At 34.8% G+C, this 26,340-nt stretch overlaps 1 protein-coding gene across 7 annotated transcripts in view; it reads left to right on the top strand.

Moving 5' to 3' along the window:
• Nucleotides 1-26,340, top strand: part of HMBOX1 (homeobox containing 1) — a 275,712-nt gene that overhangs the window by 133,744 nt on the left and 115,628 nt on the right. For all 7 annotated transcript variants that reach the window (XM_074209195.1, XM_074209193.1, XM_074209192.1 and 4 more), the window contains one exon: nucleotides 24,894-25,004. In XM_074209195.1, the coding sequence (XP_074065296.1) occupies nucleotides 24,894-25,004 (111 nt within the window). The remainder of the gene's footprint in view (nucleotides 1-24,893; nucleotides 25,005-26,340) is intronic.

Genomic DNA, 26,340 nt, shown 5'->3' with positions numbered 1-26,340 from the left:
TTAGTAATTTTTAAATCGTATTTATCTCTTAACCCCTTTGGGGGTTTTCTTAACAAAGATAATGGAGTCGTTTTGCTCTTCTTTTCTCCAGCTTAGATGACAAAACTGAAACAAAGGTTAAATGACCTGTCTAGAGTTAGATAGCTTAGTAAGTATCAGACCAAATTTGAACTCATGAAGAGGAGTCTGACTCCAAACCAGCATTCTATCCATAGTGGCACCTAGTTGCCATGTTGCTATGTACAATGTTTATTTTTGTGATTTCCTTTCATATTCTACTAGTTTCCTGAAGCTATTCATTTTCTCAATTGGTTTCTTTTGTTGAATCTCTACTCAATAAACTGTCATGTCACTACTAAGGTCCAATTTTACCCTGTTATTATTATGTTGCTGTTAGTTTCTTTTTCTTATCTTATTGTTAGAATGAATGACTCTTTTATTTTACCCAATCCTAAGCTTACCACACCTCTTCTGGCTATTTCCAGACCAACTGTGATGAGTCTTGGATTGGGTAAAATAAGGTTAAAGATCATGGATCCCAGTTAAGAGCTCCAGGGAGTGGGAGTTTTGAGATTCCAATTAAGGGAGAAGAGTATATCAGGTGACATGACTTGGGCATGATTTGGGACAGTATTTTTAGAACTATCCTAAATCATGGACCTGAGACAGCAGAAAGTTTATAGAAGCTGGAATGGGGAGAGTGAAGAGGAAAAAGGAGCTCTGAGGCTCTTTTGAGATCTCTTTTAGTTCTAAAAATTAATGGGACCCAGGTGACTGGGCCTCATCTATTTTCCAGATGATTGCCTGATGACTTCCATTAACTGACTGGCAAGTGCTTCTGCTGTAGCATTGAATTGGAACAAGGAAATCTCTGGGTGTCAAGGCTATCCTGGGTTTAAGATAAGACATACCCTCCCTATTCTACCATCCCATGTCAACCATCCTTCTCTGAAGAACAAAAAATAGACTAAGATCAGTCAACAAACATTTATTAAGTGCCTTGTGCGCTAGCCACTGAGTTTAGTAAGACCATTCCTTCTCTCAAGAAACTTCTAATCTAAGAGGGAAGACAGTACACAAAAAGAACATGGGAGAGAGACAGAAAAGGAAGGTACCAAGTATCAGGGCATGATAAAAAAAAGAGTTCTCAGCCAGGTGAGAAATGAAGAGATGACTGGCCTAGATACCCTCCTTAAACTGATCTTGGTGGAGGATGTCCTCCAGTCAAAGGGAGGGATCGCAGGGACAAAAGGCACTCAAGTCTACTGTTATAGAATCTGAATGCTTTGATATAAGCTTGGATCAAACAACCAAAGAAGTCTCTAGAGCAGGGGTATCTGCTTTTTAGCTCTTCTGAGCAATGTTGCCCAACAGAATCTGTCAAGGGCTACAGCCCAGAAGAGCTTAAAGTTTGGATACCCCTGCTCTTAAGGAATGGGCTTGGGGGAAGGTACAGTAATTATAGAGGAGTGAAGTAAAGAGAGAAATGTGACTGTTCCATAGAACTTATGAGCTGGAATATATTTTCATTTTATCCCTATTTAAAAAAGAAGCCCCACCATAATATATCCAAGCAAGAAGATTTTCCAACTCCTGCTGAAAACTCTTGATCAAAGAGAAAACTACGTACTGTGACAGTCTTGTTTCTTTTTGGGGATAGTGCTTATTGTTAAGAAATTTCCTGACTTCAAGTCTAAATTTTCCTTTTTTTCAACTTTAGCCCATTGTTCTTCATTTTGTCTTCAGGGGCTAACTTAAAAAGTACAATCTTCTAAATGGCAACCTACTGTATACTTGAAAACAATTATCATTTTCCCTCTGACCATTCACTTCTTTTTTAGTAAATTCTCACACTTTTTTTAGTTTATCTCGTATGGTGGGCCTGTTTAGCTTTCTCCTGATAATCTGTAGCTTATTAATATCCTTTTAAAAATATTCAATTTTTTTTGTTGCTCTCAAATATTTCAGTCCCCTTAAATTCACATATAATTGACTTGTTAGATCAGTGGAAACTATTTTATGCCTTTTACCTCTTGTATAAAGACAAAATGTGATACCCATTTGTATACTTTTAGCATAACTTAAATACTTGGACAGAGCCCTAAAGTGGGTAGCCGTTGTTCTGGTGGTACACTGCTAGACAAGGTCTAGGATGATAAAAGTCACTAGGCATGTATTTAAATGGTAATTAAATTAGCAGAAACAGCATCCATTTTAGTAGTATCATAAGATGTTCAGAGCACTTTCCTCACAAAATCAATATCTTTTAAAAATATGATGGGAAGGGGGGCAGCTAGGTGGTGCAGTGGATAGAGCACCTGCTCTGGACTCAGAAGTACCTGAGTTCAAATCCGACCTCAGACACTTTATAATTACCTAGCTGTGTGGCCTTGGGCAAACCACTTAACCCCATTGCCTTGCAAAAAAAAATGATGGGAAAGAAAATAGTTTAAGACTTTATATTTATCTTTATTAAAGTTCCAGGTTGAGGACATTATTTTTCAACTGACTCCAGAAAATCAGAACTTGTAGCCTTGCTTTCAAACAAAGCTGAGTTTGCTCTAGAAAATATTTAGGAAGTTCAGTGTGGAACCTTCAGTGACTCTGCATTGCTTCTAGGATCAAATACAAAACTCTCTGTTTGGCATCCAAAGCCCTTTATAATTCAGCCCTTTCTACTTTTCCAAGCTTCTTACACCTTAATTCTTGACACATACTCTTCAGTCCTGTAACTCTAGCTAGATTCCTTGACAAACAAGACTTCTTCTGTTTCTTGGATCTGGATTCTCTCTTGACTGCCCTCCAACTTTAAGTTCCATCTAAAATCCTCCCTTCTGTGGGAAGCTCACCCTAGCCCCTCTTAATTCCAGGGTCCTTCTGTTGTTAATGATTGTGTTGGTTTGCATATTGTCTCCCCCACTTAGGTTGAAGCTTCCTTGACACAAGGAATGGACTTTATTTCATTGAGTTTCCCCAGCACATAACAAAGTTCCTGGCACTCAGTAAGTGCTTTATAAATCTTTATTAATTGAATGATATAAAGAAACAAAAGATATCCATCACCGATTACTAAAATATAATACTGTGACTAATAGCAGTAACATAAATGATTTCCTAAGTTGCAATTGCCTTTGTTGGCAGCTCAGACAACTTGCATGGTCTTTTGACCATAAACTTTTCTGTAAACATGAGAATTTAATTCTAAGATAAGAATTTAGAGTAGGTTAAAAAAGAGATAGGCAGTATGCCACAGAGGACAGATAACTGACCTTGTAACCAGAGAAGCTGCTGACATACTAACTGTGATCCTCTTGGTAAGTCATTTAATCTTAAAGTACCCTAGACAACTTTCTAGGACTATACATTGCTTATCTGTAAACTGGAATAGAAATGATCTCACTGGGAGCTCCCTCCACTTGAAATATCTCATGTCTAGTTCTTATTTACAGGTACTTGTTGCTTTAAAAAAAAATAGGGTCAACTTATTCATAGTTAATATAGGATTACTTAAAATCCATAATATCATAGATATGGGTATTACCTCTAATAGTATGTTCTGTCTTTTCATGCTTTCTGATCTTGTTAATGTCTAGTCAGCTCTTTAATCACCTTCCATAAATCTTCAACAGAAGAATAATTGATGTAGTGGGGACATTCCTTATTTTTGTTTTATACTGTCTTTGGACACTAGTGATGCACTTGAACTTTCCATTTATTATTTTTTGCTCTCAGTACATATCTCTCCACAGTGTGAATATAATTTCCAGTTCCTTAATTATATCATTTATGCCACTTCTGGTTGTATATTTATTTCATTTTGGCCTTGATATTTTATGTCGTGGAGGCAACCATAAGTTCCCAAAGATCATACTAGTTGAATAGAAGCTTTGACATGTTATTGCAAACTAAATAGTCTTTGATTATGATTGACAGACTGCCAAATATCAGCCTGGAGAAATATTGGAGAGGTTTATCACTGTCTGACCCCTGGTGATGAATTCTTTGGTCCTGGTTTAACAGGGCAAAAGAGAATAAAGTGGCAAAAGTTATTTGTTCAAAGGAAATGAAGAAGGGAAAGAGTTCATGATGAATGACTTCAGTTTTTTTCTATAAAATATGAGACTAGGTTCTCAGCTAAGAGAATGGGAAGAGGGGGAACACATGAGAGGTGTGAGGAGGGATATGAAGGTTTGGAAGAGATTCTGTAGAAATTGCAGAGTTAATAAAGGTGGTTTAGAGTAAAATGATTGCCTAGCTGCAGTGAGGGCCCAGTTGAGGTTATGTGTATAGGACTGAAGTTATAGAATGGTGGGAGTGATCTAAAATTGAGGGTTGTTTGGGTATAATTGGTGATATGAAAGGGGTCTAGTAATTGAGAGAAAGACAATGTAGAATTGAATTGGTTCAACAAGGAGGCATGATGGAGAGAAGAGGCAAAAGTGACTGGTGCATAGATCATAGCCCCGGAGAGAATTGAGGGGTAAAGGTATTGGAGGTCACAGTGCAGACAAAGAGTAGGGTTTTGTGAGGGAAGGCAGAGGAAGAGTAAAAAAGTCAATTGTTTATGGTTTGATGAGGGGATATCAAAATTCTTGAACATAGAAGTGGTTCATTTGTGGATGATGGCAAGATCAAGGACATCTTTGTGTGTGGCTGAGGTTGAGTGGGAAGAATAATTTATGGGAGATAAGTAACTTGTAGAACTGAGTGGATAGGGTATTTGAGGGAAAACCAATATGTATGTTGAAGTTTTTTAGAATGTCAGCAAGTGTAAAGGACAGAAAAATCTTGAGCCCAGGATCAAATTCAGTGAGAAAGGAAAGGGAATTCTGAGAATTCTATATATACTACATACCAGAATTTTGATTGGATGATACTTAAGAATAGCATGGACTTCAAAGGATGTTATGTAAATAGAAAATGTGGATGTGGTGATAGGAAATGTGAAAGTTCCTGATGTTATTATTTCTCCTTCTTACCTGTGTCATGATTTTGCTTATCTGTATCACTTTACTGCTCTTCTTTCCTCCTCCAAACTGCTTTAAATCTTCTTTTAAAATAATTTTTAAAGGTCACAAAAATGAGTTAAACTCCAGATGGCTATTCTTAATGCATTAAATGAAATCATTAGTTTTAATTTTACTGATAAGTAAATCATTAAGTCCTTTTTTTGTGATTTCTTAAGAAAAAATAACTTTAAAAAATCTTTTGTTTTCTCCCTCCACCATTATATGCAAAAGTAGTTTTCAGCATTCATCTTTTTGCAGACTTTTAAATTCCACTTTTTTCTACCACCATCCCTTGCCTTCCCTCCTCCCCATGGTGGTGAACAATCTGACATAAGTTGTGCATGTTATTGTATTGTTTAACATATTTCCATATTAGTCATGTTGTGAAGGAGAAATTAGAACTAAGGAGATTAAAGAAACTATGAAAACAAAAGAAAAATTATAAAAAGTAAACATAGTCTGCTTTGTTCTGCATTTAGAATCTATTGTTTGTTTTTCTTGATGTGGATGTCATTTTCCTTAATAGGTCTCTCAGGATTGCCCTTGCTGAGAGTAACTGCATCCATCATAGTTGATCATCTCACAGTATTACTATTCATATGTACAATGTTTTCCTAGTTCTTCTCAGCATCAGTTTTTGCAAGTCTTTCCAGTCTTTTCTGACATCCACTCACTCTTGATTCCTTACAGAGCAGTAGTACATTATAACATTCATATAGAACAATTTGTTCAACCATTCTTCAATTGATGGGCATCCCTCAATTTCCAATTCCTTGTCACTACAAAAAGAATTTCTATAAATATTTTTATACATGTAGGTCTGTTTCCCTTTTTAATAATCTCTTTGGGATTCTATTAGTATGATATTGCTGCATCAAAGGAATGTTTTATAGTCCTTTGGGCACAGTTCCAAATAGCTCTCCAGAATGCTTGGATCAGCTCACAACTCCACCATTAGTATCCCATTTTTCCCATATCCTCTCCAATATCAATCATTTTCCTTTTTTATCATTTTAGCCAATCTGATAGGTATGAGGTGGTACCTCAGAGTTGTTTTAATTTGCATTTCTCTAATCAGTGATTTGGAGCATTTTTTTTTCATTTAGCTAGATAGCTTTTTTCAGAATTTTCTGGATCTTTGGTAGATGTCTAGTTCATTCCATGCATAGTACAGTGGAAAAGCCACTATGTTTTGGATTAGAAGAATACCTCTTCAAATCTTTTGACCATTTATCAATTGGAAAATTGTATTATTATAAATTTGACTTATTTTTCTTTATATTTTAGAAATGAGTCCTTTATCAGAAACTGTAAAAACTGTATGTAAAAACTATTTCCCAGCATTCTGCATTCCTTCTAATCTTGGTTTCATTGGTTTTGTTTGTGCATAAGATTTTTTAAATTAGTCAAAATTATTCATTTTGCAATTTATAATGTTCTCTGTTTCATTTGTCATAAACACCTCCCCTCTCCATAGATCTGACAGATAAACCTATTCCTTGTTCTCCTGATTGGCTTATGCAATGGCCTTTTTTGTCTAAATTCTTCACCCATTTTGGTATAGGGTGTGAGAAATTGGTCTGTGCCTAGTTTTTGCCATACTCTTTTTCCAATTTTGCCTGAAGTTTTTGTCAAGTACTGAGTTCTTATGCCAGAAGCTGGAGTCTTAAGGTTTATCAAACATTATATTACTATAGTGATTTACTATTATATTTTTAACCTAATCTGTTGCACTGCTCTATTTCTCTGTTTCTTAGCCAGCACCAGAAAGTTCTTTATAATATAGTTTTAGATCTGGTACTGCCTGCATTTTTTTCATTATTTCCCTTGATAATCTTGATCTTTTATTCCTCCAGATGAATTGAGTTACTATTTTGTTCTAGTTTTGTAAAATAGTGTTTTGGTCATTTAAAACTACTTTATTTTTGTGCATTATAGTTATAGTCAGGTGTTGGCACAAGTGAAATTTATTGCTATCCAGGTATCATGAATGATTTCATGGGAAGGTTTGCATATTGTTAGCTCCTGTAATAAGTGAATAGATTTTTAGGAGTACATTATGAGCTCATAAGATTTACTTATTCAACCAAGAATTTGTAGTTTGTTCTTTGTTCTTAAAAAAAGTACTGTGACATCAGGGATGGGTGTCATGACATACAAGTGAATTGAATTTAAGAGAGGGAGAGCTATGCAAAGTCACCAACCTCACTTTCTCCTACAGAGCCATCTAGTCCAGTGGCCAGATATATATATATCAGGACAACTGTGGATGGCCCTGGATATATTGGGAGAATGTGGTCTTTTTAAGCTAAAAATTTTTAACAGGTCTTAAGTTTGCCCAAGGCAATGAGAGGAAGGAAGCAAAGAGGATAAGAGAAGCTGGCCAGATGTGGGACAGGACCTATTATTTACATAGGTTATTGTTGTCCTTTGTTCTCATAGAGGACCATGACATCAGGGAAGTACAGGAGAATTGGATTTAAAAGAGGTACTGTTCAAAGTTACCAACCTCACTTTCTCCTTCAGAGCTTTAAATTTATTTTAGGATAGCTATTTTGATTCAGACCACCAAGTTTAAAACGAGTCTTTATGTTTAAGAACATTTAAGATTTTGTATTTCAAAATAGTATAGTATCTGTCATTCTGCAATGGCCATTCAGGTCCTTGGAAAGAGAAAATAGTGAAGAAATAGTTCTAGGTATAAGAACTTCTTTTATTTGATGAGCATAGTTTTGCATAATTCTAAAATCTGCTACTGTCACACACACACACACACACACACACACACACACACACACACTGATTTTCTTTGATGGACCTAATACATTATTAATCTGGGCATTTCCCTGTACAGGATGGTTTGCAATCCATCAATCTTTTCTTCCTATACAACTCCTGTCAGGGTCCTCCTGTAAATTCTCTCTAGGGAGACTACTCAATACACTAGTGTTTTTCTCCAGATTTCTTAGAATTATATGGATACCAATAAAATATGCAGTATGGTCATTTATTAGACCTCTCTCTTACAAAATGACTGCCCTACCCTCTTTTACAGTCACACTTTTAGATGACATCCATTATACCACTTCTTTTACCACTTCTTTTGTGTATTTATTAACTGATAATATGTTGCAACGTACTTATGCCTACTTTGTTCTTCTACATTGTCCTTTGCAGCAGGGGACACAATTCTTTGGAGACTATGGTATTCCATAACTCATTGCTCTATATAGCATGTGGTTGAGGCTTTATTCCCGAGAGAAACTTGAAATCATTTAAATCACTACATAATCTTACATTACTCCTCTGTGCCCACATTGTGGACCCACCAGACTGGCCACCTTACTCTTCCTCATATATGATACTTAATCATTTATGTAACTTTGCACCTGCTATCTACTATTCTTAGAAACCCGCACACTCTTCCCTTCTCCTGAAAATTAATTCACAGTTTCCTTCAAGATACAAATGAAGTGCCATCTTCTCTGAAGCTTCACCACAAATCTTTTGAACTGTTCGTATTTTCTTATCAGTTTTATAGTGGACATGAATATCTGCATGTGTTATCTTTTATTATATTATAAACTCTTTAAGTGCTCAGATTGTTTCATTTCTTTTTATCTCTAGCATCTAGCATAGCTGAGGAGACATTTGCTAAACTCTATTTTTTAATTTAAATTTATTACTTCAACTGCATGCAAAGATAAGTTTTCAGTATTAATTTTTTGTAAGATTTTGAGTTTTACATTTTTCTTCCTCCTTCCTTTCTCTCCCTTCTCTCCCTTTTCCTCTTGACAGTAAGTAATCTGAAATAAGTTTATGTATATTTCCATAATTGTCATGCAGAATGACAAATCAAAACAAAAGAGAATAAAATAAGAGGGTTAAAAAAAATCCCATAAAACAAAAATTTTTCAATGGAAAATGGTGTTCTTTGGTCTACATTCAGATTTCATAGTCCTTTCCCTGAATGTGGATAGCATTTTCCTTCATAAATCCTTTAGAATTGTCGATTATTGTGCTGCTGAGGAGAGCTAAGTCTATCAAAGATGATCATCACACAGTGTTGTTGTTAATGTATACAGTGTTCTCCTGATTTTGCACACTTCACTCAGCATCAGTTCATGCAAGTCTTTTCTGACTTTTCTGAAGTGTACCCATTCATGATTTCTTATAGAAAAATAGTATATTCCATCACATTCATATAATCACAGCTTGTACAGTCATTTCCCTGATGGACTTCAAGAGAGCTGCTATAAATATTTTTGTACATGTGGATCTTTTCCCTTGTTTAATAATCTCTTTGGGATATAGATCTAAATTCCAGATTGCTCTCCAGAATGTTGGGATCAGCTCCACTAGCACTGCATAGAATCTCAGTTTTCCCACAATCCCTCCAACATTGATCATTCCCCCCCCCTTTTTTTTGGTCATATTAACCAATCTGAGGTGATATCTCAGAACTGTTTTAATTTGCAACTAACTGCTTTTTGATTGATTGACAAAGGCAGTCTGTGGTATAGGGAAAGAGAATATAATATCATGAAGAAGTCCAACTGTGCTTCTTCCTACAACACTTTCACAAACATAAGCTTCTACAAAAAGAAGGAAGGGACAGAGCCAAAATGAGGGCTTGGAGGCAGGAATTCCCAGAAGCTCTATTCCATAATGCTCTAAATAGCTTAAAAATTATGATTCTAACCAAATTCTAGTGTGGCAGCACCTACAGAAAGACCAAATGAAACAATTTTCCAGCCCTAGATAACTTGGAAGATCCTTGGGGAGTGTTATTCCACTGGGGTCAGAAGGGGCCACAGCACAACCAGCCTTCCAGGGAACAGCCTATAGGGCTCGGGGGGGGGGGGCGGGGTGCCAGGATTCATGGCAACAGGAGCAGTTTTTAGACCTCCCAACCCAAGGAGCACCAAGGACAACTTGGAATGTCAGCAGCAAAACTCTACCAGAGTGAGCACAGAACCATGTACAGTTCAGGCCTTAGCGCAGCCCAGCCTTGGGAAGTGGAAGCAGGTCTGCGGAGCTACCCAGCAGGTGCATCCAGAACACTCAGCCCACAGACGGTAAGGGGGTCAGGGGAGACTGGTCAGGGTCTCATGCTATCCTTCAGATAGGACTCTGACATTTTGTCCATATTCAGACTTGATCACAGTCTGGGCCCCCATACTGCTACAGCAGTACAGGGACCTTCCTCATGGTTCAAGGACAGAGGGGAGTGCTTGTAGTCATCCATAACCCTGGAGAGAAGTCAGAGCCTCTCATAAGACATTGGAGGTTCTTGTCCCAAAACCACTCACAAGCTTGGAGTGCACATTAAAACCAGATTTGGGCAAATAATCAAACAGAAAAATAAGAATCTGATCATAGACAATTACTTTGATTCCATGGAGGATCACAACATACACTCAGAAAATGAAAAAGTCGTATTTTTTGTATTCAAAACCTCTTAGAAAAATAGGAATTGATCTCAGGCTATGAAAGAGTTCAAAATTTTTTTTGAGAATAAAGTAAAGGAGTTAGAGGAAAAATTGGGAAGAGAAATGAGAGCAATGCAGGAAAATCATGAAAACCAAGTCAGCTGCTTGGTGAAAGAGATAAAAAAAAATGTCAAAGAAAATAACGTTAAAAACCCCTTTAGGTAAAATGGAAAAGGCAGTCAAAAAGCCCAGTGAGGAGAAAAATGCCTTCTAAAGCAGAATTGGCCAGATGGAAAAAAGAGATATAAAAGTTCTCTGAAGAAAACAATTCCTTCAAATGTGTAATGGAAGCTAAGGGAAGCTAATGACTTTGAGAAATCAAGAAACAAAACAATACCAAAATAATAAAGCAATACCAAAAGAATGCAAAATTAGAAGTGAAATATCTCATTGGAAAAACAACTGACCTTGAAAACAGATCCAGGAGACATAATTTTAAAATTATTGGACTACCTGAAAGTCATGACCAGGAAAAGAACCTTTACTTTATTTTTTAAAAATTTCTCCAAGACAATTGCCCAGATATCCTAGAAGCAGAGGGTAAAAGAGAAATTTAGGGAATTCACCAATCACATTCTGAAAGAGATCCTAAAAAAATACTCCCAGGAATATTATGGCCAAATTCCATAACTCCCAAGTCAAAGAGAAAATATAACCAACCAGAAAAAAAAAAATTCATATATCCTGGTACTGCAGTCAGATAACACAGGATTTAGCAGCTTCTACATTAAGCACTCACAGGGCTTGAAATATGATAATCTGGAAGGCAAATGAATTATAACTGATAATCAACTACTCTGCAAAACTGTACATTATCTTCCAAGGGGAAAAAAAAAGATGGACATTCAATTAAATATTAGACTTTCTAACTTTCCTATTGAAACAACCAGAGCTGAACAGAAAGTTTGATTTCCAAGAATAGAATTCAGGTGAAATATAGAGAGGGTGAATAGGAACAGCAAATTACAGGGGATTTAATGCTGTTGATCTGTTTATATTCCTACATGGGAAGATGATGCTGATGACTCATAGGAACCTTTTATTTATTAGAGCATTTAGAAGGAGCATATATAAGTTAGGCACAAGAGAGTGCTGAATATGAAGGTATATTATAATGATGGAGTCATTGGGTGAAAAAAGTGATGTGTTGGGAGAAAGGGAAAGGCAAGGTTAGAAGGGGCTAAGATATTTCATATAAGAGTCAAGAAAAGGTCTTTGCACTGGGTTGGAAGGGGGAAGGCGAGGGGAAATGGGTGAGTCTTCAGTCTCGACAGAACTGATTCAGAAACTATACATACACACTCAATAGGATATCCATCTTACCCTAGAAGAAAAAAAGAGAGGAAAGGGATGAGAGAAAGGGGACAGGGGGAGGGGGGGCGGTATAGGTAATAGAGGAGAGGGTAGATCATGGGAGAGGGTAGTCAGATACAGCACTTACTTTTTTTCAGGGCAGTGGAGTTGAATAGCTTGCTGGGCATCTTGAGAGATTGTTGGGTGTCTGAGGCTAGATTTGGACTCAGATCCTCCTGGGTCCAGGGTGCCCTGTGCACTGGGCTATTTGGCTGCCCCATAACACACTTTTGAGGAGAAACAAAAGTGAAAGGAGAGAGAGAGAGAGAGAATAGAATAAATGAGAGTGGGGAGGAATTGATGGAGGGAAATATAGTTAGCAATCGCAACTGTGGGGAAAACATGGAAGCAACTTTTCTGACGATCTTATAAGGAATGTGAAAAATAAAATGTGTATAAGGATGCCAGTGGGCTGCATGTTGACTTAGAAAACCACATATAAACATATTATCTTTGTTCTATTGTCTTTTTAATGTAGATTAAACTTAATTTCAAATTATTAAAAAAAGGGGAGAAAGGGAGATAAGTGGGCCATACTGTAATCTCACTCTAATCTGAACTGATTAAGATAGGCAAGAATTCACACACCAAATTGGGTACAGAAATACATCGTGCTCAACAAGGAAAGAAGAAAGAAAGAGGAAATTGTAGAAGGGAAAATAAGAGGGTTCACTAGGTTAAAGCAGAGGGAAATTTTATACCACTAGGGGCCTGGAAGACCTGGAAGACTTACTTGCAAGAGTTAAAATCTGGATACTTGCTAACTATATGACTTTGGGCAAATCACTTAAAATGCTTGCCTTAAGTTTCCTCTTTTGTAAAATGAGCTTGAGAAGAAAATGACTAATTATTCCAGTATCTTTATCAAGAAAACTCCAAAGCAAACTCTTAACTAAGGAGAATAAATCTCAAGAAAGTGGGGGGGGGGGAGAAGGAAAATAAAATTCTGTTAAATTATAAGTGAAACAAAGTAAAAAGGGTAGAAGAAAGGAAATAGATTATACTAAAACTAGATAGCTAGTATTGAGCACATACTTTTCTTTCACTATCCTCTTTATAAAGAGGGGACAAGAAATAAAAATAGGGGAAAGTATAAGAAAAGATAATTACTGCAAATGTCAAAATATGTTGAACTTGCCCACAAAACAAAACAAGAAAGCCATATGGTTTAGAAAGCAGAATCTAACAATGTGTTGTTTACAGGTAACATTTCAAACATAAAAATTCACACAGTTAATAAGAGATTTGGCCAAAACTATAATGGCTTTGCTGAAGTAGAAGGGGGAAAAGCAGAGATAGCAGTGTTATGATTTCAGACAAAATAATAACAATAGTAGACAAAACTTAAAGAAATAAAGAGGGAAATTATAATGAATTGATATCAATATTAAACATATGTACTAAATAACCTTACATCTTAAATACTTAAGTAAAGTTAAAAGAATTATAGAGAGAATTAGGCAATAAAACTATAATAGTTTCATTGTTAACTCCTTTCAGATGCAAATGAATTCAACAAGAAAGAAGTTATGAACCTCAATAGAATTTTAGGAAAGCCCCTGGAGATTATTGAATATAAATAGAAAGGAGAATGACTGTGTTGAAGCACTTTCATTAAAAAAAAATGATCTCATATTGGGGCATAAAAATCCTCATAAATCAGAAAAACAAATATTAAATGCATGTTTTTCTCACAATGCAATTAAAAACTATTAAACAGAAAACTACTGAAGAAACAATTAAAATTAAAGATTAAACTATAGAAATAATAATTTCATTAAAAATGAGCTTTGATAACTATAAGACAACATACAAAAAATTGATATAGATTTTATTCCTCTAAACAATTTCTTCAGTAAAAGAGCTATATATCAATGAATCAATCGGTCATTCATTTTAAAAATAAGTTATAACAGGGGCAGCTAGGTGGCATAGTGGATAAAGCACCGGCCCTGGAGTCAGGAGTACCTGGGTTCAAATCCAGTCTCAAACATTTAATAATTACCTAGCTGTGTGGCCTTGGGCAAGCCATTTAACCCCCTTTGCCTTGTAAAAGAAAAAACCTAAAAAAAAAGTTATAACAAATTAAGCACTAAAATAGAAATTGAAAAAAATTGAAACAAGAAAGAGCTAATACATAGAGTTGTGTTTTGTGAAAAAATATTGAAATAGACCAGCAGCTAGCTACTATGATTTTTTCAAAAATAAAATCATATGACCACTGTCAAAAATGAAAAAATTGAATTCACAAAACCTGAAGAAAATAATTTTTAAAAATATTTTATTCAATTACATGTTAATAAAACTAATAATTAAAATATTAATATTTATGAAAATATAAAATGCTCATATCACTGAAAATGAGAGGACATAAATAATTTAGTTTCAAAACATAAATGAACAAGCTTTAAATAAGTTCCCAAAGAAAAATACCTCAGTGCCAAATGAATTTACAAGTTCTGTCAAATATTTAAAGAATAAATTTCAATACTGTCTATACTATTTTTGAAGAGAAACAATAGGTCCTACCAAAATTCTTCTATAATTCAAGTGTGATCTTGATCCCTAAATCCAGAAGGGTCAGAAAAGGGAAAGACTAATATTTATATTTGTTGTTCACTCAGTTATGTCCAACTCTTCATGACCCTCATTTCAGACTTTTATTTCCACCACTATCTCTTGAAGTTGATTTTTGTTGTTTCCATGACACAATTTATCCATCTTATCTTCTGCCATCCACTTTTTCCTATTGCCTGAAATCATTCCAAATATCAGGGTCATTTCTATTGGGTCCTGTGTTCTCATTATGTAGACAAAATATTGAAGCTACAGCTTTGATATTTGACCTTCCAGTGAACAACCAGAATTACTTTAAGTATTGATCAGTTTGATCTCCTTGCTACTCAAGGGCCTCTCAAAAAGTCTCCAGCACTAGAATTTGAAAGCATTGCTTCTGTGACGCTCAGCTTTCCTTTTTTTCACAGTCATACTGGAAAACCCATAGTTGACTATGTAGACATTTGTCAACAAGACAATGTCTCTGCTTTTTAGTTTACTGTCCAGATTTTCCATAGCTTTTCTTCCAAAGGAGCAAGCCTCTTTTAATTTAAAGGCCACAGTGCAGTCACTGTCTGCAATTATCTCTTTAGCCCAAGAATATAAAATCTGAAAATACTTTGATTTCTGCTTCCTATTTGCCAGCAAGTGATAGAACCAGTTGCCAAGATTTTAGCTTTTTTTTTGTTTTAATCTTAAGCTTCAAGCCAGCTTTTACATACTCCTCTTTAATTTTCATCAAGAGGGTTCTTAATTCTTCAGTCATCAGAATGGTATCTCCTGCATATCTAAATTTTTGATATTTCCCCCAACAGCCTTAATTCTGGCTTCTAATTCATCCAGCATGGAATTTCATTGTGATGTATTCTACATATAAATTAAATAAATATACAGCCTTATTATACTCCTTTTCCATTCTGTTGTTCCATGTTCTATTCTACCTGTTGCTTCTTGACTCACATACGGTTTATTCAGGAAACAATTAAGATTATCTGGTAGAGGATTTGCCACTTTTTTGTGATCTACATAGTCAAAAGCATTAGTGTAGTCAGTGAAGCAGTAGATGATGTGCAGCTCCCATTCTTTCTCTGTAATTCATTGAATGTGTACATATAGAATTGTATTTTATGAATATCAGTGCAGAATTTCAAGATAGAATTTTAACAGTGAGACTACAGTATCATATCATAAACATGCACTATAACTAGGTGAGTTTTAGACTAATAATACAAGTTTGGGTCAATATTAAGAAAAGGATGATTGTTTATATTATTAATAAAAACAACAAATAATATACTGATAGATTCAGCTTTCAGTAACATATAATCTCTTCTATTTTAAAAGAACACCTAGAAAACAAAAGAATAAATGGATCTTTCCTGAATATATTAATATTTTATGAGTAGTATCTCTCTGAAACTAAGAACTAACATTATATCTAATGGGGATAAATTAGAGACCTTTCCAGTAAAATCAAGGGTAAAGCAAGGATGTCCGTTATCATTATTGGCATTCAATATAATGCTTTAAATAATAGTAACATATAGGGAAATGCAGTGGTAAAAAAAAAGAAATTGAAGGATTAAGCATAGGCTCAGAGGAACTAGATGAAACAACAGTTTTAACAAAGTTGCAGAATATAAAATAAAACCAAACAAATTGTGAGTCATTTCTGTATTTTACTGATAAAATCTAGTATGAAGAAATAGAAATATATATAATAATTGTTTTAGTCTTTTCAATCGTATTAGACTTTCTGTGATCCCATTTGGGGTTTTCTTGGCCAAGATACTATAAGTGGTTTTTGATTTCCTTCTCCAGCTCATATGACAGTTGAGGAAACTGAGGCAAGCAGTGTAAAGTGACTTCCCAAAAGTCACATAGTTTTTAAATATCTGAGACCAGATTTGAACTCAGAAAAATGAGTCTTTTTGACTTTTGGCACTCTATCTACTTTGCCACTTGGGTGCCTTCAGGTATTTAGATCTTTAAGAACCATTGTTTATAGGTTGGCCAAATCAATATAATAAAAATGACAATACCGCCTAAATTAGTTTGTTTATTCATTACCATTCCATACTACCAGTCATTTGATTTGTAGAACTAGAAGAAATAACCAAAAAATCTATCTAGCATCTCAAGGGAAATGATGAATAAAAAGGAAATGGGCCTGGAAGTACCAGATCTCAAACCATACTAAAATATTAATTATCCTGTTTGCTAATATTTAATAAATACTTTGAGCAGTGAAACAGAGTAGTTATATAATGTATAGTAGTAAATGAACATAGTAAATTATTTTATTAAACTCAATATCCTAACTATTAAGGGTAAAAGCTTAGTTTTCAATTAAAAAAAATCTTTCAGGGAAAACTAGATAGCAATCTAGCAAAACTTATCTAAATACTTTACATTGTATTTCATGTAAACTCCATATAGGTAGATAACTTTGATATAAAGGTTGACAACATAAGCAAATTAGTGGAGCAAAAGAGAAATTGCCTGTCTGAATTAGGGATAAAGATTAAAAAACTTTGGCATAAATAAAACCAATTTAGCTGAAATTAGAAGAGAAGCAGAAAATTGCAAAATGATATTTTTATCATATTTCTCTCTTTTTTATTAGGTTTTTGCAAGGCAAATGGGGTTAAGTGACTTACCTAAGGTCACACAGGTAGGTAATTATCAAGTGTCTGAGACCAGATTTGAACTCAGGTACTCCTGACTCCAGGGCTGGTGCTCTATCCACTGTAACACCTAGCCTCCCCCTATCGTATTTCTCGTAAAGCGATCTCATGTCTGAGATAAGAATAAGATCCATTCTTCAATAATTACATGGTTAAAGTATGTATCTGGCCAGTTTTCAAAGGAAGAAAATCAAAATTATTAGTAAATATGAAAAAATTCTCCAAATCACTGATTGTTAAAGATCAGATAAAATGACTAACTTTTTACTTCATATTCCTCAGATTGACAGAAAGGAAGAAGATAGGTACTGGAGAGTGTTTGCTAATTTTGCTAGTCCTATTCATAGTTCTACCAAAAACAAGTTGGAATTATGCCCCCAAAGTAATTAAACTACATTCCTTTCTGACCCAATTATCCCAATGTTAGATCTGTACACTAAAAAGACTGAAGAAAGAAGAAACTAACACATATTTAATACAATATTTGTGACAGCTCTTTTTATTGTAGCAAAGAATTGAAAATTAAGAAGTGTCTGTCTTTTGGGAAATGACTGTACTAGTTATGGTATATGAAAGATATGGAAAGTGCTATAGGAAGTCTTAAAGGGCATGATTTTGGAGAAACTGAAGACTTGTCCAAACTGATAGAAAGTTCTGTTAGCATAACCAAGAGAAATATTTATCAAAAAACAATGCAAAGGCTAATACCTCTGAGAGACTTTAGAACTCTACTTTCTAGAAGATGTATGATAAAAACATACTGTCAACCTCGTGACAGAGATGAGGAACACAGAATACAAATTAAAGCATTTTATTTAGGAATATGGCCCCTGGAGGCGGCTAGGTGGTGCAGTGGATAGAGCACCAGCCTTGGAGTCAGGAGTACCTGTGTTCAAATCCAACCTCAGACACTTAATAATTACCTAGCCGTGTGGCCTTGGGCAAGCCACTTAACCCCATTGCCTTGCAAAATCTTTAAAAAAAAAAAAGGAATATGGCCCATGGACTGCACGTATTTGTAATCATCTTTTTATTTCTCAGTGTGGAACAGGTATTTGGGAGGGGCAAGGAAAAATGCGCATCTTTTTTTTTTTTTTTTGGAAAAAAAAAGAATGAAAATAAAAAAAAAAACACATAACCCACAATGTTCTCATTCTGTTTATTGTTTATTCCTGCACTCAGCATATTGTTCATTCGTATGTCTTATACATGTGCATATACATAGTCATACACAGAATTCACCTACTTGTCTTTTTCTTTGTGGCCAGTTTAATCAGAATTGTTTCCAGTAATGATGGCTCTCATTTAGGATGTTCCACAAATTATTATTTGCAATCTGAATAATGTCTTCCACCAACAGAATTATTGATTGGATTTGGAATATCTCTTCCATTTAGTGTCTTTTCTTGATGTCCTTCATGCTAGTGAAAAGCACCTTTGGTGAATATATCTTCCTATTTTATACCTTATTTAATAATAGATGTTTTTCAAGTAACGTCATCTCATATCTCTTTTAAAAAGTGATATGGGGGCAGGTAGGTAGTGCAGTGAGTAGAGCACTGGTCCTGGAGTCAGGAAGACCTGAGTTCAAATGTGGCCTCAGACACTTAATTACCTAGCTGTGTGAAAAAAAAAATCAACCAAAAAAGTGATGTGATTTTGACATTCAGAAGAGACACTTTACTATATGATGTAGTCACGATAAGGAGACATTTGATTTAATAGAAAATCAAATATATGTTCTTTCTAATAGTTAATGAATACTTTGTATAATGGGATCTTGTTTTCCCTTTATCTTTCAACTGATTGTGTTACTGTTAAAATGTGATATGCTATGATTGATTGGTTACTTTGTTTTTCTTTTTTCAAAAAAGGAAGAGTTTAGTTTTGGAGGTTTATAGATAAAGATGATTAGATTAATTAAAGGGACATGAAGTTTTTATACCATGGGTATAAAAAAAAACTTAGACAGATTTCACCTTTTTCCTCCTCATCTACAGGGAGATCATATTTCTTGGTTGAGGTGATTCCTAGGCTTTTCTGGTTTCCTTGTTGTAGCAGTTTATTACTGTCACTTAAACTTTTTTAGGAAATTATGGTGTTCTACATTGATACCTTTTCTATTTTCTCATTTGTATCCCATTTGTATCCCCACAATTTTTTCAAGTAGATTATGGTTGCCTCACTTCTGGAACACATCTCATTTTTATGATTTGATATTGATTTTGATATTTATGTGCTGTGGTTTATCTATACTAAGAAAACTGATTTTGAAATGACCTGGTGAGTAATTTTTTTATTTTTTTGCTGACTATTAAAATGTAATCAGCTTTGTCTTTCAAGTTTTACTTGCCTCTTAACTCTCAAAAAAAAGTATCCTAATGTGTAGATCCAAGACTTCTTTTTAGTTTATAAACACAATATTGATCTCTTCTCCTCTCTCTTTCCTGAATCAGGGGTGGCCAGTAAATGTTTAACAACTAGACTGTTGATGGTGGTAGGGTGGGAGGTAATTTATGTATATTCTCTTTCAAATTAAATCTGTATTAGCAGATTAAGCCTAGAAAGTCAACAAAACAATAAATCAAGCCCTGATTTGAGGATATTGCTAAGGATCTTATCAAATCCTTTATACAATTTTTCTGCCTAATTCTTCCTGAAATAGATGTTGGTATGTATGCCACTATATTTTCATACTTGTAACAAGTACAAATGACTAATTAGAACTCAAATATAGCCTCTCTTGACTTTTATTTTTAGCAGTATTATTTCCCATAATACATAGTATTTAAGATTTGTTTAACTTAATACCCTCCTTTTTCTATCTTAGGTTCTAATGATTTGTAGTCTATGAGAAGAGAAAAAAAACAAAAGTCAAGAAATGTCTAATGTTAGTTCAGCATACATTTTGTTAAATCATTCTTACATTCTCTCCAAGACAGTAGATATAAAGGCTGGGGGGGAACAATCCCTGTTATTTAAATGTTACATTCTCCTGGGGAATACAACTTGTAAATAGATAAATAAAAAATAATTTAAGGAGAGGAACGATGAAAGGAATCAGCAAAATCTTTTACCTAATAGTCATGGACAAAGCCAAAAATTCTAAGAGTCAGGGGTTTGGAAAGAATACATTGTACCCTGTTGTTTGGAGCATATAGTTTATGAAAAGGGAATAATGTGAAATGCCTTGAAATAGGTAATTTCATAAAAGGAATTCGAGTCATTCTTTCATTTTGTAGATGATGAAACTGGGGTCAGAAAGTTTTAAGTGATTTCCTAAGTTTACCCAAGTAATCACTGATAAGAGCATGAACTTGAATACAGGTACATTAACTCCAAAACATCCTATGTATTTCCTTTGAACCATACTGCTAGTCAGATCCAGAATAAGAGCTTTAAATGCCAGGATGCGTTTACATTTTTCCCATAAGGAATATGTAAGGTTTTATTTTAGTTTTATATTTTATTGTATTTTCCCCAATTATATGTAAAAAACAAGTTTTAATGTTCATTTTTAAAATTTTGAATTCCAAATTCTCTCCCCTCTTCCCACTCACCCCCACTGAGATAGCCAGCAATCTAATATAAGTTAAAAATGGGAAACCATGCAAAACATTTCCTTAGTACTTATGTTCTGAAAGAAAACATAAACTCACACCACACCCCACAAGAAAAAAATAAAATTCAAGAAAAAGTAAAAAGAAGTATGTTTTGCTCTTTACTCTGACACCGCTCTCTCTCTCTCTCTCTCTCTCTCTCTCTCTCTCTCTCTCTCTCTCTCTCTCTCTCATTCTTTATCATAGGCACTTCAGAGTTGTTTGGGTTACAGCACTGCTGAAAAAAGTCAGATCATTCATAGCTGAATATCATACAGTATTGCTGTTACTTAGTTTATAGTACATTTCTCATTGCATCTGCTTATATAAATAAGATTTCCATGTTTAAGTGAGAACATCCTGCTTCTTGTGGAATCGCATTACATCATAATCACATGACATAATTTGTTACACCATTCCCTTACTGATGGTTATCCCCTCAATTTCCAAATCCTTGCCACCAGAAATATCGTCATTCATATGGGTCCTTTTCCTTCTCATTTTTCATCTCTTTTGGAATACAAATGTAGTAGTGGCATTGTTAGGTCAAAGGATATTGTCACCCTTTGGACATAGTTCCAAATTGATCAATTAGCCAATCCAATAAGTATGAGGTATGTAGTACATCAAAATTGTTCTAATTTGCATTTCTCCAATCAGTAGTGAATTAGAACATTTTTAAAAACATTTCCATAGATAGCATTGATACCTTCATTTGAAAACTGTTCATGTCTTAAGAATATTTTATTTTATTTCATTTAAGGCAAGGGGGGTGATGTGACTTGCCCAAGGTCACACAGCTAGGAAATTATTAAGTGTTTGAGGCTGGATTTGAAGTCAGATCCTCCTGACTCCAGGGCTGATGTTCTATCCACTGTACCATCTAGCTGCCCCAACTGTTCATCATTTGATCATTTATCAATTGGGAAATGACTCTTACTTTTTGTAAATTTGACTTAGTTCTCTATGTTTGAGAAATGAGGTCTTTATCAGAGAAACTTAATTCAGTATTTTTTCTCCACAGTTACTAACTGTATTTCTCTCTATCCTATTCCCCACCCACCCATTTATTCTGTTCTCTCTGTCCCTTCACCTTGTTCCTCCTCAAAAGTGTTTTACTTCTAACTCTTCCCATAATTTACCCTCCCTTCTATCACTCCCCTCTCCCTTTCTCCCCTCCCCTTCTACTCCTACTTTCCTATAAGGTTAAGATAGATTTCTATCCTCAATTGGGTATGTATGTTATTCCCTCTCTGAGCCAGTTTTGATGAGTAGAAAGCTCACTCACCACCCCTTTACCCTCCTCCCTTTTCTACTCCACTGGAAAAACTTATTCTTACCTCTTTTTTGAGAAATAATTACCCCCCCTTCTACCTCTCCCTAATATATTCCTTTCTCACCCCTTCGATATATTATTGCTTCATATTTAACTCCTACTTGTGTCCTGACTAGGTATGCTTCTTCTAACTACTCTAATAAATGAGAAAGTTATTATGAGTTTTCAGTATCATCTTCACATGTGGAAATGTAAACAGTTCAACATCATTAAGTCCCTTCTGATTTTTCTTCCCTATTTATCTTTTTAGACTTCACTTGAGTCTCATATTTGAAGGTCAGATTTTCTATTCAGCTCTAGTCTTTTTATTGGGAAACTTTGAAAGTTCTCCATTTCATGGAATGTCCATCTTTTCCCCTAAAAGAGTATGCTCAATTTTGCTGGTTATTGATTTTTGGTTGTAATCCAGATTCTTTCCAGGATATCATCTTCAAAGCCTTACAATTCTTTAATGTAGGAGCTACTAATTTTTGTGTTATCCTAACTGTGGCTTCTTGAGAATTGAAGTACATCTTTCTGGCTGCTTCCAGTATTTTCTCCTTACCTGGGAACTCTGAAATTTGATGATTACATTCCTGGCAGTTTTCATTTTGGGATCTCTTTCAGGAGGTGATCAATGGATTCTCTCTATTTCTATTTTACCTTCTGCTTCTAGAATATCAGAACAGTTTTCCTTGATATTTTTATTTGATCATGTATTCCAATAATTTTAAAATTATCTCTCCTGGGTCTTTTCCCTGTCAGTTGTTTTTCCAACAAGGTATATATCACATTGTCTAGTTTTTCAATTTTTTTGATTTGTTTTATTGTTTCTTGATTTTTCACAAAGTCATCAGCTTCTCTTTGCTCCATTCTGTATTTTAAAGAACTCTTTTCTTTGGTGTGCTTTTATGCCTCCTTTTGCATTTGGCCATTTCTGCTTTTTAAAGCGTTCTTTTCCTCATTGGATTTTTGCATCGACATTTGTATCTTCCATTTGACCCAATGTTGTTTTTAAGATGTTATTCTTTTGAGTATATTTTTAATCTTCATCAAAATGCTGACTTTTTTCATGATTTTCTCACATCACTTTTATTTTTATTCCAATTTTTTTCCGACTTCCTTACTTTCAGATCCTTTTTGAGTTCTTCCATGTTTTGAGACCAATTCATATTTCTCTTAGAGGCTTTGAATGTAGGAGCTTTAACTTCATTATCTGCTGAGAGGAGCTGCATCCATCATACTTGATCGGCTCAAAATGTTGCTAATGTGTACAATGTTCTCCTGGTTCTACTCCCTTCACTCAACATCAGTTTGTATAATTCTTTCTATTCTTGTCTACAGTCCAAACATTCATGGTTTCTTATAGAACAGTAGTACTTAATGAGAGGTTTTTACTACTTTTCTGGCCTATGCTCTTATATGAGGATCCATAAGCACTCCTTTCTGCCCTGGAATTGTGAGGAGGGTTCCTGTTCCCCTGCAGCAGCAAATGCTCCTCCTCTTGGGATTGTGACCCAGGACCCAGACCAAAGTGTGGGCAAAACATTAGATTCCTGCCTCGGAGATAGCAAAGAGATCCCTGTAATCTCCTTCTGACCCCCTTTACTAACTGTGGACCAAGAGCTCTGGAAGCCTGAATAAAAACTATTTTTATGTGAGGCTTTTTGAGCAAAAGAGTGATATAATTAGACTTGGACTTTAGGCAAATTATTTTGGTAGCTTTTTTAAGAATGAATTGGACTAGAAGCAGGGAAGCATTAGGAAGCTATTGTAATACTCCAAACAAGATACCATGTTATGTTTATATTTAGTACAAAGAAGGAATTGTTGTGTGAGAGAGATATTTTAGAAGTAAAATTCATAGGAGTTCATTGTTTTCATATGGGAGCAGTGGAAAAAAGAAAAAAGTTCAGGGTGATTTTGAGGTATTGAACTTAGATGACTGGAAAAGTAGTGGTGGTTTTAATAGAAATGAAGTTTTTTTAGCATGGAGTAGGTTTAGAAATTAGATGATGAGTTATCTTAAACCTTATCTTAAATGTATGAAAAGCAGGTGGCATAGTGTTTAGAGAGAGCACTTCAAAATATGACAGATCTAGTACCAATCTTTCCTTTGATTAACTGACTTTGGACCTTGGGCAAGTGACATCATGTCTCAGTGAATTCAGTTGCTCTAAGAAAGTGAGTTACAGAAAAAGTCTGGATTAGTATAGAGTGTTTTCATGTGAAAATTTCTTCTTCACAACCAAATCACAGATCCAGTTCCTATTTTTTAGTTTTTCAAAAATCATATGGACTTAGTATATTATTTCTTGAAATAAGTATTATTGGATTTAGAATCAGAAAGAACACAAGCGATCAGAGTCCCACCTTAAGTTCTGAGGAGATATAATCAAGGATCATATATTGAGTATGTAGTGAGTCAGATTTGAGCCTAGGACCCATTGTCTATCCTTCACTGATTCTATGTCTTCCTTTGAACTGCATGTGATTTTAATGCATAGAGAATAAAAAAGTCATTATTCTGTTAGTTTACTTTCAAAAAAAAAGTCTTTGCTAGAATGATTTTTTTTTCAATGAGTTCTAGTAGTAAATTTAGTAGCTGGATTTAGAGTCAAAATACCTGAGTTTGAATTCTGAGTCTCCTCCTAACTATTTCAGTAAACTTAAGTAAAGCACTTTTCCTATCTTAAGTATGGCTATAAAATTGCTCCAAGATCTCATGTAGATTTGAATACTTTTTTCCTCTGAATTCTGTTGTATGGTAACATCTTATTTTAAACCTGAACCTTCTTCACTCACCCCAAAACCAGCAAAAGATGTACAACTTTATTTTTTAATAGCATCCAAAAAAATAGATTATTTGTTTCCCTATATAGGTATCAGTCAAAGCCGGATTTCCCATTGGCTGCTGCAGCAGGGGTCAGACTTGAGTGAACAGAAGAAAAGAGCATTTTATCGATGGTACCAGCTTGAGAAGACAAATCCTGGTAAATAATTATTCTTTCAGTATGTTCCTTTGGAAACTTATTTGTGGCATCATTTCATATGGAATACCCTTTACTATTTGCCTTGTAAAAGAAAGCTGCATAGTTTCTATTTCAGTTTCTTTAGGGATGCATGTGAATGTGAAGGAGAAACAATAAAAAAGAGAGCGGGTGGTATAGGGAGGTTCCAATAAGGGGGTTCTCATAATCTGTGTAGAACAGCAACTGTTTTATGAATTTTCATCTTAGAAATTTGCTCAGAACACTGAGTTAAGAGTCAGTTAATCCAGATCTTCCTGACTCTTAAACCCTACTTTCTATCCACTGTTCCATTGGTCTATTCCAGAGTATAGGACCAAATTAAAACATGATTAGGAAATGTTTTTTAAAAAATGAAAATGCAGGCAACATAAATAATGTTAATTTGATGTTTTTTCTGTGGGGCTTACAGGAATTGTTTCTATTTAGTTTGACTTGATTATCTTCCTTTTCCACATTCAGAGGTATACAAATCATAACATTTCATGACTTGTATTTGGGCTTTTTTAAATGCATGTTTTTAGTTAAACATGTATAACCTATTTTAAACTGTTCTCTGTCAGGGGGGAGGAGAGGAGAAATATTTGAAACTCAAATCTTTACCAAAAAAATGACTATTGAAAACTATCTTTGCATGCATGTAGTTGGAAAAATAAATGAATTAGTAGTTTTTTAAATATATATTTTGAATTAGAAATTAATTTTGAAGTGTTTTGTAATTATTTTTGTATGCGTATTTTCTGCTGATGAATTTCTTCTATTAGTATAATTTCTGCTTGGATATACAGACAATTCTTAATTTATATAAATTCACATTATGCAGATTTGACTATATAAAGAATTCTGAAAGAAATAACTTTACTGTATAGTATTCTGTGTATTCTCTCTCCCCACTCTTGCCTTCTTGGCTTGGTGCTCTCTGGTTTTCCCCAGTCATCCTCCCATAACCCCTCCCCACAAAAAAAAAAAAAAAAAACACCCTTCTTAACAAAAACCTCCTAAAGAAAGCTGAAGAATGAATGTGCAGAGACCACTGCTCCTGACGCTGCTAGTGTGGTGAGAGGAGGCCTTTGCCTCTCTCCAACCCACCTACCTATGTCTCTACATTTATCTTCTGTTCAGACATATATATCCCCAGCTTTCATGTGGTTTTTCCTATGTTTGCCTCCATGTATTCTTTCTCTTGATTCTGATCAGGCCTTCATGTGACTGGCCCCAGTTCTCATGTGTTCCTCCTGCTTTTGCTTCTCTTCTCTGACTCCCATATGTCCATAAACTGCATGCCAGCCCATCTCTCCAT

The sequence above is a fragment of the Macrotis lagotis genome, chromosome 1 (assembly GCF_037893015.1).
Source record: "Macrotis lagotis isolate mMagLag1 chromosome 1, bilby.v1.9.chrom.fasta, whole genome shotgun sequence".
In the NCBI taxonomy this organism is placed as follows: Eukaryota; Metazoa; Chordata; class Mammalia; order Peramelemorphia; family Peramelidae; genus Macrotis; species Macrotis lagotis.
This window is presented reverse-complemented; position numbering and strand designations above follow the sequence as displayed.